Source organism: Acanthopagrus latus, chromosome 22 (genome assembly GCF_904848185.1).
Source record: "Acanthopagrus latus isolate v.2019 chromosome 22, fAcaLat1.1, whole genome shotgun sequence".
Lineage (NCBI taxonomy): Eukaryota > Metazoa > Chordata > Actinopteri > Spariformes > Sparidae > Acanthopagrus > Acanthopagrus latus.
The window spans coordinates 16,348,793-16,362,156 of record NC_051060.1 but is presented as its reverse complement, the minus strand read 5'-3'; the positions used below and the strand labels follow the sequence as shown (position 1 = coordinate 16,362,156).

Below are 13,364 nucleotides of genomic sequence, written 5' to 3'. Positions count from 1 at the left end.
AACAATGGTTTATTGTCCAGTAAACATCGGGACATGTTTAAAAAGTAAGTTCACTGTAAAGCCGTGCAAGCCTCAAGCACCGTAACGCAAGAGGCCTACAACAACATTGACAGGCGCCTGGAAAACGTTAATGTATGAAATCACCATCGCCGCATACAAAGTCCACATGTTGCATATTGAGGGACTTAAACTACAGAATTATATTCATCCACGTGAACGGAGAGACAATCCAGTCCTTGAATATGTTAACACTTTGGAAACAGACAATGATCTTAGCATGTGTTGGTGCCTGCATAGCTACAGCTACCATTTTCCAGCAGGGTTTTACTGTGTCATCTTTATAGAAACAGCGTTCCCATTACTCTGGATGATCTACAGAACACAATGTCGACAGTTTTTATGGGACTGTTTCTTAAGCAGGAAGACGTTCGGGTGGAAACTGTCACAGTGAAGTCTGGGGATTATCCAGAGTAATGGGAATGCTGTTTCTGGACACATGTGGCTATGAGTCATTATTTTTTTGTGCTGCGAGTACCAGGAATAAAGATTCATTCACCTGTACGAGGACACTTAATTCATAAACCCCTGTTCAATAAAACAAAAATCAAAAATCTGGATGATTAGATACCGTTGAGAAAATACGTGTACGTAGCGTGGGTGAAACTAGTGATGTGAAGTGATGTCTGTCTTTAATACATATGGCGGCACACACCTGGCACGTCTGTTAGAATGACATCACCGTGCTGTAATAACAGGTGAACATACATTCGCAGACATGAGGTAGAGCTTTCCTCACTGGGAGTTACTTGTGACTTCCACCATGGCAGAGTGCTCTGCTGGCACTCCAGGCAGCCACACAGGCACAAAGAGCCCTTTATATGCCCACGCATGTTCAAGCCCCGCTCAAGACATGCTGCCAGATGTCCAAGTGGCCCCGGACAACAAGCCTGCGAGCATATGTGCATGCATGCATGAATGTGTGTGTGTGTGCGTGTGTGTACATATGTCTCCCCTACCCCCTCCACCTCTGCAGTCGTATGACCCTGACCACCCCCTCAGCCCTGGATGGGTCCAGACGGCTTGTGTGGGAGGCAGGAGGATTTCACTTTGAAATGTGTTGAATCAGCAAGGGGCACAACAGAGTACAGCTGTGTGTGTGTGTGTGTGTGTGTGTGTGTGTGTGTGTGTGTGTGTGTGTGTGTGTGTGTGTGTGCGCGCGCGTGCGTATGTGTGTGTGAGTGATAACTAGCCGAACAAAGCTAGGATTTCAAGGCTGGTGGTGCTGTTAGCCTTGGGGGCTGCTCGGGCCAGCTGGCCTCGCTCTGGTCAACAGCTCTCTGTTTAGGTTCCTCACTTTCTCTCTCTGGGCCACTTCGCCCCTCCTTCATATCAGTGAGATGGGAGCAACAGAAGGCCGCAACCTCACACACACACACACACACACACACACACACACACACACACACACACACACACACACACACCTTCTGTAAAATGTTTGCGTGGTAAAATCCAAAGATTTGGAGACAGAAAAGGGGGGAGGATGTACAGGATATCTGGTTACGGGTGAGGTATTATGGGAGAAGAGCATGAGGCGGTTCAGGCATGAACAGTGCAACCAATTCTGGATGATACAATTGATAAATAAATAAATAAATAAATAAATAAATAAATAAAAATAAATAAATAAATAAATAAATACTGATGACAGATGAATCATCTCAGTCATTTTTCAAGCTCAAAACATGAACATTTGCTGGTTCCAGCTTAAATTTCAGGATATGCCGGTTTTTAAGTTTTTAAAAAAATTTTTAATTTTTTTGTCATTAATGAAAGTAATGAAGAAGTTTTTGGATTTTAGACTGTTGGTTGGACCAAAGAAGCAATGTGAAGATGTCACTTTGGGCTTTTTGGAAAGTGTGTTGAGAAACACGGAGAGCAGTTCTCAGTAAAATAAAACCAAGGTACCACAGTAAAAACACTCCAAACAACTGTGATTTATAGGTTTACATGGGCGTCCTAAAGGACCGTTCTGACTTACAGTCCTCCAGTCATCCAGCAGCCCTTCTGCTGCTGTGGTTCATCCTTGTGGCCATGGTGGTGTAAATAAAGCTACAAGCATATGGTCTGAGGCATTGTTTTTGTTTTATTTATTAGCTTCAACACTGTGAAGCGTGCACATGTGCGCTAGTATTCAGTGTTTTGTTTGTTTGCTTTTGAGAGAAGTTCCGGAGACGACGAGACAAGGACGGAAACTAAAAACTAGTTAACATTTTTCAAGTTTTACGAGTTCATAATCAGACTATACACTTCTCCAATTACAGCAATATCTGCAGCTAGGAGCGTAATTGCATTAACATAACAGAGAAGAGTGTTGACATGGGATCAAACTATCTTGCATTACTGCTATAATTGCTTCATAATTGGATTATTGGTGTAAATACGTAGCCAATACACACACACACACACACACACACACACACACACACACACACACACACACACTTCGGCCCCCTGCTCTGGGTGATTTTCACAGCTGCATGGAGGGAGAGGAAGAGAGGGGAAGCAGAAACAGATGAATGGATGGACGGGAAGAGAGCGAGATCTAGTATCAGGTTACTCATCAGTCAAACACTGAGCCTCAAAGACCCGACCACGTTATAAAACTCACATTACTTTCTCGGTAAATCTCATTTGCTCGGACGAGACAAGAATCAACACTTTGTCTTTTTCTGGTTTCTGAAAAACAAGTTACGATGAAGTTGCGATCCGCTTTTCCTGTAATTTAATTAGCTGTTTAAATGAGCAGCGGTGACCTACATCCCAGTCGGTATACAAGACGAAAGATTCACAAAGCAGGATGTCGTCTTCCTGACTCTCCTCTGCGAAACAGTAAATCACAGCACCAACATCCCAAAAAACCCCAAATCCACTCACTCCTACTCTGTTTTTACACACAAGCACAAACATACTTTTCTACGCGGATGCATAAATATGTGTAAGTTCCAGCAAAAAAAACACACACACACACACACACACACACAGGCAGCAAGCTCGAACCGCAAAAAATAACAAGGTGCAAACTCAAAGCCAAGTCTCGCTGCCAAACTTTTACTTTCTCTGTCCCCACTTGTCTTCCTCTCCACCTCTCTGATATCCTTCCCTTCATCCCCTTCATCAGACCAGGTGTGGAGAAAAAGATTAAAAAAAATAATAATAATAAAAAAAATATATATATATATATATATATATATATATATATATATATATATATATATATCCCAAATAGGCCACAAGTCAAGAAATCATTTTCAAATCATATCATTTTAAAAAAGAGGGGCTGCCAGTTTTTAACTGTTATCATTCCCAGTCTGATTTATGGTCTTCTCAGAGGAAAGTAAGACACGAACATGCTTTTAAAGATTCTGTAAAACCCCTTGATTAGGTCTGGGCGATAACTGGGTGAACTTCAAAATAAAAAAAGTTGTGAGGATTGTTTTCAACTTGAAGTGGGGGGGGGGGACAATAAAGGGAATGGGGGGCTTTCAGAAAAGCTTGCCTCGGGGAGCGTGTATGTTCTTACAATGTGCTGTATTGTGACTAACTCTTCTGACAGGGCTGCAGCTGGCTTCTGAGAGGATTCTTGGGGGGAGTGTGTGCGAGCCAAGGTGTGTGTGTGTGAGGTGAGCGAGAGCGCGTGCTTGTGAGTGTGTGTTTTGTAAACCAGACATCCCCCACCCACACTCCCCCCACACTCCCACCCCTTTACCCCCAGCACTTCTGCTGCGAGGAATGTGTGGTCCGCCTCCTACGCTGGACGGCTGTGCCAACATTCCTGACTGAACAGAAAAGGAGAAAGAGGGAGAGAGAGAGAGGGAGGGAGAGAGAGAGAGGAGAGAGGGAGAAAACAAAAAAGGAGGACAGAGGGAGCGGGAGATGGAGATTAAAAAATGTGAGACTGAAGTGATGTGGAGATCTGCTCTTGATAAAAAAGGAGTAGGGATGACACTATGTACAGGGATTGACAGAGAAAAGAGAAGGAGAGGGTTGCAAAAAAGAGGCGGCCATTGTTCCCCAAATTGCCCCGCAGGCCCCATCATAACCCCTTCAACCCTGTACACACACACACACACACACACACACACACACCATGAAAGCCCACAGGGGTTTCCTGGAATAGCATCCCTTCACCAAAGCAGATCCTGGCTCCTGTAAAAACCAACCTGCACACACACACACACACACACATACACCTCCTAATTACTCCATCACCCATACACAATGAGTTTATCAGGCCAATCACTAATAACACGATGATTTCACTATTTTGCCATGTCTAGTCCTGCCTCTTAAAAAAAAATCAAAAAAAAAAAAAAAATCCAGCAGCACAGATGCTTCACACACTCTCTCTTACACACACACACCTTAAAAAAATAACCCCGGCGTCGAAACGTCATGCTGTGACCTGCGATCGACCTTTTTCCTACATTCAGCCAAGCAGAAGCCGCAAATTCACCAGCTCAGTGCGAGGCAGACCTGCAGAGTGTTTGTGTGTGTGTGTGTGTGTGTGTGTGTGTGTGTGTGTGTGTGTGTGTGTGTGTGAGAAGGAATCTGAGATGGCAGACCGTCCACTACACACTGACCCCTGGATGCCCTTTTCACAGCAAGCTAAAGGGTCTTATTCACACTCTGTCTCACAAACACACACACACACACACATTGTGGCATTAGGAGAAAATGGCGCTTTTGATAATGCAAATGTACTTCTGACTGACCTGACATCAGTACTCGTGGATGTCAATCTCATGCACGCTCAGCAGGAGGACGACCGCCCAGCTCTGATTGAAGTGAACGTACCTGTCTGTGGTCTTCATTTAGTCCATGTGTCAAATGTCCTCGTCAGCTTTTATCCTATTTAGACGACATCTTCCTGTGTTTTTACTCAGCCGAGTTTCAGTCAACTGAGCATGTTATGCGGGTAATAAGCAACCCGATCTTGCCTTTGCGTTCACACCTGGTATTTCAAATGTGTTCGTGTTATCCTCAGTGAGACTGAAAATCTGTCCGAATCAAGGTTTTTGGAGTTTTTGAGCAAGAGGGAAACTTTTTAAACCGTCTGGAGCTGTGTTTACAACAAATTTTTCATAGATAATTAAGAACTGTGAATTCGGCAAATCAATGAACTTCTTCCTTATTTTGTGTAAAATATTGAGTCTTTGTACCAGCTGGCTACTCTGTGACTACATAAATTGCCTCGTCTATCAGCAGATCAGCTGCACAGATAAGCGCAGCAGTCATCATCACACACACAAAGTTGGGCTTTTTCTCACACTCCTATTGCTTTAATTCTTTTACACAGTTTAGCTGATGAACACAAATTTTGGTGATTTCATGGCACAGAATAGATGTACTATCTAAAGTAACTAAAGGCGCGTTTTTTTATGTGCTTTTTTTTTTTACACTATTCTATCCTTTTTTTAAGGCAATGAAATCTGTCTTTTAGTCGTCAGATTATATTGAGCAGTTCTGTCAATCTAGTCTGTGCAAAGCCATTTATGTTATTATACTGTGAAAATCATGTTTATGACTGCAAGGCATTTAGCTGGTTAGCTTGTTAGCTGAACCCTCACTGGAGGACACATTTGGAGGACAGACAACACATTCGGAGATTCACTATAGCTGGCCTCTTTGCAGATGGACGGATTTTATAAAGGTACAATTTGTCGTTGTCGCAGGTGACAAAATGTAAGTGTGTGTTTGTTGAATCTTTACCTGGTGGCTTCCTGCTCCAGCCGGGAAACACTGGGCACGTAGAACATGACTCCGAAGAAGAGCAGCGGCTCGTTGCCAAACTTATCCAGCTGCTTCTTGAGGGGTTTCTCCAGCTCCACCCAGCGATGGGCCGGGGCCTGGGTCTTCCCATGGAACCACAGCCCGAAGTAATGGGTCTAAAGTAGAGGAGGGGAGAGAGAGAGAGAGAGAGAGAGACGGAGGGAGCGTCAGTGTGGCGCACAAGGGGATTGAGACAGGAAACAGGCCCGAAAAGCAAAGGAAAGAAGGGAGTAGAGGTGAGACGATGAGGAAGAAAGGAGAGGATGGGCTGTGTAAGCTGGATGGAGAGATAAAGAGACCGGAGGGTGGTAAATGGAGGAGACCAAAGCATTTGGATGGGAAATATGGGGTTTGTGGGGATGGAAATTGGAAATTAGCTGAGAAGCACACTGGGGATCACTGAGCGGAGCAGAGAGGAGATTAATAAGCAGCCAAAATACAGCGAGCGCATATTTCTCCTTCAAATCTGATCAAACCTTTGACGTCAGCAGCATAGCTCCATTAAACATTAATATTGGAGCAGACTCGTCGATCCTATCCAACTAAATCAAAATGAAAACCAAGTCTCTTGCCCATTATGTCAGCTAGAGGAATTTAGAAGATATTGAAACATAATTCAGCCTGATAAACAGCAAAAACATGAAGTAGCAACACAACTTCTCAGAAGAGTGAGAGGTGAGAGGTGAGAGGTTCATTTAAAGATAAAAGTCTAATCTCGCGGTCATGTTCTATCCTTGTTACGTATATCTTTAAATAAAAATCTATAATGTACGCCCTTAATGTCAGTTTTTCCCTATGGTATTAAAAATGCTGTCTAATATAAACACGTTTCAAGGTACTGAAGCTGGAAATTCCAGCCCTGACGGTACTGATTTGGCTCGGGGTGGTCTTCTTGACATGATGTATATATATATATAAACCCCACAGAAGCTTGTTTACATGGATGCGTGGGAGGCTTCGACATGCTGCGATTTGCAAACATGGGATCGTTTCCTGTCGCGAATCAAAACAAATGGCGTACCTGCAAATCCGTGCACGGGCATGCGAGAGCCCTGCAGGACTTGCTCTTTTTTTTTTTTTTTTCCTCCTGCAGTTTGGTGGAGACAGTCGTTTGTGAAACACGACACTGCTACCATTTACGATCTGTGTGCGAGCAGTGGGGTTAGCTCCTATACTACTAATAGCTAGAAAAAAAAAGGTGTTTCATTGGCTACCCACACCTGTTTTGACTGCGTGGTTTGCCTCCGCTGTTATTGAAAGTCATAAAGATGCGAGCTGCAGCTGCAAACACTCCTTCCTCACATGCAAACAGACACTCACTCAAGGCCTGGGGTGAAGAACTGATGTAAACAACCAATTCGGACAGATTGCACGCATGAGTCCTGAGATGGCGTGCGTTACGTGGAGGCAGACGGAGGCTGAAGCTGAGGCGTCACACCACCTTATTTATAACGTCACTGACACCTGGCAAATACCACAACACCGTGTGAGTACGCACAAGTGAGCCGCCCCGCTCCCTCTCACTTTGTCAGCAGCTCCGGCCGCTGTCGAGCACACGTATTCATCAAACTCAATCAGTCGTCACACATTCTTTCCCTGATCTGTGAACAGACTGGCCCTGTCACACACAAAACAACTCCACATCGCGGACAATAAAAAAAAAAAAAAAAAGCCGTCGCGCAAAGCCGGGCAGCGGGAAGAGAATGTCCCTGGCATGGAGTCTACCTGAGCGCACAGCAAAGTGGTGGTGTCGACTTTGATGAGGGGAAAGAAGCAGAAGACAAGGGAGGAGAGGAAGCACACAGAGAGAGCGTGGACAGGAGGGGTGGAGTGGGACGGGTGGAGGGGATGAGCAGTATCTCTTTCTTCTGCAGTGAAAAGAGGACAGAGGTAGCTACGCTTCGTTAGAGACGGACAAGGACCCCGCAGGAGAGAGACAGCAGAGGGCAGGGAGACACACACGGGGTGCGGGGAGAGACACGTGGCGATCACACACACACACACACACACACACACACACTCTGACCATGCATTCATAAATGTGTGAAAGACCAAGAGTCAGAGTTGTTTATTCCCGTCTACGCTTGACATGGAGGATAACCAAGAATTTGTCCGCGATGTCACCCGCTGATTTGTTGACTACCGCTTTGAAAGCCGTGTGTTTGGCATGAAGGAGTCGTCATTTTGTTCCAGAGGTGATCATATTAGACCAAGAGAGTGGAACTGGGGAGGATATTCTGATAATTGAGAACACGAGGACACGCGGCAGTGACACATTAATCACAAGGTAGCCACGCCCTGAAGCACACGCCGCTTTATGGTGCTTTTTACTTAAACGGGACCATAATTTACAAAACGAACATCACGCTGTGTTAAAGAAAGACTCGGAACTAGCAGTTGAGGCAATAAACTCATCAGGAAGGTTGTTTACTGAGGTGATAAATCAAGTGAGAAGGAGGGTCCGTTTTCTCATAGACTTTTATACATTTTGAAACCAGTGGAGTCGCTGAGGCATTTCTACACTGATGGGGAAACTTTGTCCAACTTTTTTACAGCCAGTGATCTGGATTAGAGCATTATGGATAATATGGATTTTTTTTAGAATGTTTTTTTTTTTTTTAAATTGAATTAGCCAAAAAGCTAGCATACCTGTCTTTTTGTGATATAATTCACAAATAGCAATATATTTCCATATTTCTTACCCCTACTCATACTAATATCTATTTGTTAAAGCTGACAGCAGCTGATATTTTATACTTGCATTCCATATTTTTACATTAAGATTATTTTTGTGCTCTAAAAATAACAAGAATTCAATGTGTTGCTCAGATTTTGGTTCCTTTCCTCCAGAAAAAAACATTGACAACTCTTTAAACCTCGAGATATGGACCTGCAAGATTAGCAGATCCTTATTCAAATAAAAGAACTGAAACGTAACTGAACCAGTGAAATAAAAAAAAACAAAAAAAAACACATAAACATTGGTGGCACATGAATCTAATGGCATGTACTAAGGTCACATAATAAAGGACTTCACCTCCCGGAGCTCCAGCCTTTGGGCCACCGCCTCCAGACATTCCTGTCCCGTGCTCTCCACTGACAGAGTGCATTCAATCACATTGCTGTCCAGCAGGCGAATCCGTGTCACAAAGTAGTTCTTGCTCAGGACGTTGTAGCGCCGCGTGCGCCGCAGCTTCAGCCGGAAGGGCATGGCTGGCTGGAGGTCGCGGCTGTGTCGAAGGTCAAAAGTCAGTTGGGAGCGAGCAAGCGGAGAGAGGGGTGGGCGGGCTCTACGACCTGGCCGCTGCCCTCCTCACTCTCGCACGACGCCAGCCACACCACCGGGTGGAAAGATGCACCCTGGCAAGGCGCTGGCCCATTCCCAAAGATGTTCCGGAGAGGAGGAGGAGGACGATGAGGAGGACGAGGAAGAACGGGTGCTGTGGGGAGGGGGAGAGATGAAAAGAGAGGAGGATTGGTCAGCAACAAGAAACTCTGGTGTGTGAATTATTCTTTTCACATTAGAGCCAACAGGAGTTCAAAACACTCACGGTACACTAATCAGTAAACATTCTTCCTATCAAACCCTCCCACATCATTGTTTCCCAGTTTTATCATCCTGCCTGGCTCGCATAAACAAGCAGGAACAAAAAAAACAGACAAGGCGAGCAGAATCGCCAGCAACAACAGCAGCAGTGGCGGCGGCGGCAACGGCGGCTGCGGCGCTACGATGTTAGCGGAGACAGGAATTGCAGACAGCTTTATCCCTATAGTTATGGCAGCTGGGCTCTCTCCGGCCCCATGAGGCCCGGCGTCGGGCGAAGCTGGGAGACAGAGGCAGAGATGTGAGGCTACGGATGAATGGACATCAAACGTCCGAGCGCAGACATCCATCTGAACCCGGCAGCTGGCTTTGAGGAACTAATGGAGCTTCTAAGTCTCGTATCTGCCTGTGTGGGAGGCCTTCCCTTTCCTTTTTATCTCCCCTCTCTTCCCCCCATTTCTCCCTCTCGCTCTCTGCCCGTCTGCAGCACAGTGCCAGACATTGTAGCGTACAGTGTACTGGTGTGTAACATCACACACACATGCGGCACACACTGGCACATGCCCTTCATCTCGGGCGCAGAAGACGTGAATCTGTGTCGTCAACAAGAGGCTCGTGAAACTGTTAATTGCTGCAACACTGAGGACACACACACACACACACACACACACACACACACACACACACTCATTCACATGCACGCTGCGGTTTTTAAGGTTGAGACAGGTCTTTGGGGAACACTTTGAACACATCTCTGAGTTAGTCATCAGTTCTTGGCTTTCATGTGTGTGATGATGAGCGGGCTTTGAAGTAAGAACCGACACACACACACACACACACACACACACACACACACACACAAACAAAATTGTATTTACTCTATAGATCAACACCTGTAATACGTATTTGTCCTCAACAGTGAGCGGCAAACCCAACGAACTTCTCACACAGGTTAAATCCTACCTTTAACTTGGGTGATTAAACCTGCGAGGGATTTTTCTTTTGCGTAATAGCGCCGGTGTTGTCAACAGGAATTAATTCAAATAGCTAAAAGCGGTGTCATTTTAAGGGTGGTGGCCACTTTGCAGCCTTGTTCGACAGGAACTACACCACAAATCCCTGAAGGAAAAAACAAAAAAACAAAACGTTCCTTACAAAAACAGTGACAAGAACTCGAGGAAAAGTGCGTGGAGAGATGAAAACAGGAAAACGTGTTAAAATGAAAGAAAATGAGGCGGAATAGAGGAATTAAAAAGACCAAATCGCGGCACGACAATGCTCGAGCGATCAGGAGAGGAGAAGGAGGGGGTGGAAGAGGAACAGGAGGAGTAAAAGATGGAGTGGATGTGTTGCTTCTTGTCCCGGGCTCTGGCAATGCGCTGTTGATAGTCAGCTTGGACCCCAGCCCAGATTCCTCTCTACCCTGACTGGAAAAACAGAGCACACCTGACACAAGTATGCACACACAAGGAAGGAAAAGAGTGTGTGTGTGTGTGTGTGTGTGTGTGTGTGTGTGTGTGTGCTAGTGTGTGTGTGTGTGACAAGGCTGAGTGAGCGGGAGAGAGAAAGACCTAAGGGGGGTGGATGGAGTCTTGAATGAGCGAGAGGGAGAGAGAGAGAAAGAGAGAGAGAGGACAAGAAGCTACAAACTGCTGACTTACAGCCGTGTTGTTTGGTGCGGCTCAAACTACGCTCGGCTTTTGTGTAACAGCCGTGCCCCTTTGGGAGCCATAACACATTCCTTACTCCTGAATCCCTCTGAGACAGCTCACTGTAGTGTGGCATCATCCTATTCGTGTGTGTGTTTTTTTATTGGGCGTTCATGCCAACACACACACTCAGAGTGAGGAAGCCACAGCAAGGGAATAACTGGTCTACAACGGGCGCACATATCAGCTTCGCTTTGGGCTATGCGGCCACCGTGACCCGAGTCATCACCTAGACCCAGACCGCAGCCCGCTCTGAGCCCCCCTCCCTCTTTTTTTCTGGCTTAGGGGAAGTGACATCACAGGTTGACGGTAAAGCCTCCCCGAAATGCCCTCGAGAAAAAGTTCCCATGCACACAGGCCCTGCGAGATCACTGTCAACAAGTCAAACACACAAAAGACGCAAATAAAGACACATACTTTCACTGTGTAGTGTACAAACATAGACATGCATGAACAGGGAATACCACAAACACACACATACAGGATCACACACACACACACACACCCACCAGGTTCTTCAGAGGTTAGCCAGAGGACCAGACAGCAGTTAGTGCAACTCTAAACTAGTAATCAGTGGCATGGTTGGGAGTGTGTGGTTGAGTAAAGCCAGACAGACAGACAGACAATAGCTTGAGACCGAACCCACTCCTCGACACACACACACACACGCAGACACACAAAAAGAAAAACGCTGCTTCAACACCGCTACAGCGCTGCAGCGACATTCTCTCCCGACCGTCGTGTTTATTTCCAGCGGCGCAAAAGCAGCGTATACGTTTATGAATTTGCACATTGTAATTTTGTGGCGTGGAGAAAACGAGAGGGAAAATTGAGGGAAGAGGGTTGTTTTTCTTTTTCAGGGCAGCGAGCTGTGGCTAAATATATATGAAACCATTCCCAATCTTTTGTTGTGTTTTTTTTTTTTCTTTATCTGATGTGGTGAGGGGCAAAAAGGTGAAAATAAAAAAAGGGAGACGATCTTTTTGTTTTTAATCTGTGTGTGTTTGAAACCACATCATCACAAGTATATCCTTCCTTAAGCACTGTTTGGAGATGCATTTTTTTTATCTTTTTTTTTTTTTTTTTTATGAATCAATCGAGATATAAAAGACCTTTGTGGAGCGCAGGATCCACCTAGTCGATTCATAAAAGGGCAAAGAGCGACTTCAAAAAACATCCTCTCAGCTGAGCAGTGCATTAATAATATAATTGTTCTGTCAGCCCGCCGTCAGATTTGTTCGCGTCGAGCCTTTTTGAGCTCATGTGTCATAAAATGTCGGCACGACAAGTTTAAACAAAGACAGCAGATTTTTTTCCTGAATGTTGTAAAGTGTGTAGCTGATGATCAGATACGTCACTCATCAGAGAAACAGGGACCATTCGCTAAGCCCTTCCCCCAGATGGCTGTTGTCCAATTAGAGCGTCGCAACTAACGGGAGGGCGGTCATGTCAAACTTTTTGTTTTTCTGTCAAAGATTTCCACACATGTTGAAGCGCTGTGCATGGTTTTCTAGTGCGACCAGCAAAACCAAACATACCAAAAATGTTCGTAGTGTGTAGCTGTTTGCTATTGCTATTTGCTGCTGGTTCTTGCGCTACGCTGTTACAGTTTAGGCTAACGTTAGCTTCACTGTGTTGCTCCCCAGGCTTCATTTTACACTCCAGCATTGCAAAACCAATTTACATCTGACAAAACACAATCTTTAGCCCCGATCCAGTAAACACTTGCAGTTTTAAAATGGAAAACTGCTGTATAACCATAACCTAGCTAAGTTCAGATAAAACAACAGTACATACGTAACACTGTTACGTTAACTCGACAACGCAAAACAAGAAAAATTGTTACTTTATACCCGGGTCTTCTGAAGAGATCGTCGCTTTTTGCAATGGATGTTGCTCGGCGCTCACTTTTAGCTTTGTACTCGGTCCATTACCATTAGCTCCTGTAGCCTATGTAGCCATCAAGAGAATACTAAAAAAACGTTTAATGGGCTTGTCATTTTAAAACGAGTCAGCTAGATACATAAAAAAGTCAGCCAGAAGATGCCTTTTTCAACCAACCCATGTAGCTATCGTTAGCTTATTAAGTGAGCTAACCACAGTTGGTAGAATTGCCTGGGAAGTCGACTTTTTGACTAATTGGCCTGAATTAAAGGAGGCATTGTTCCAAAAATGACTAAAAATATATGTCGTCATGTGCAGTGTGGGAATGCAAAGGTCGACAGGTGTAGTGAGATTAACTAATGGTGGGGGCAGGTTTTTACTGAACAGACAGTCAT

The 13,364-nt window shown here is 45.0% G+C and overlaps 1 protein-coding gene across 3 annotated transcripts in view; it reads right to left on the bottom strand.

The window, feature by feature from the left end:
* The window catches only part of LOC119012690 (tyrosine-protein phosphatase non-receptor type 14-like), a 43,864-nt gene that overhangs the window by 22,467 nt on the left and 8,033 nt on the right, over nt 1-13,364 (bottom strand). For 2 of the 3 annotated variants that reach the window (XM_037086722.1, XM_037086723.1), the window contains exons 2-3: nt 8,870-9,272; nt 5,773-5,948 (exon numbers count right to left, since the gene is read on the bottom strand). In XM_037086722.1, coding sequence (XP_036942617.1) covers nt 5,773-5,948; nt 8,870-9,043 — 350 coding nt within the window. In that variant the 5' untranslated portion in view covers nt 9,044-9,272. Of the gene's footprint in view, nt 1-5,772; nt 5,949-8,869; nt 9,273-10,339; nt 10,637-13,364 lie in introns of those variants that run through there. The other variant, XM_037086724.1, reaches the window with a different exon arrangement.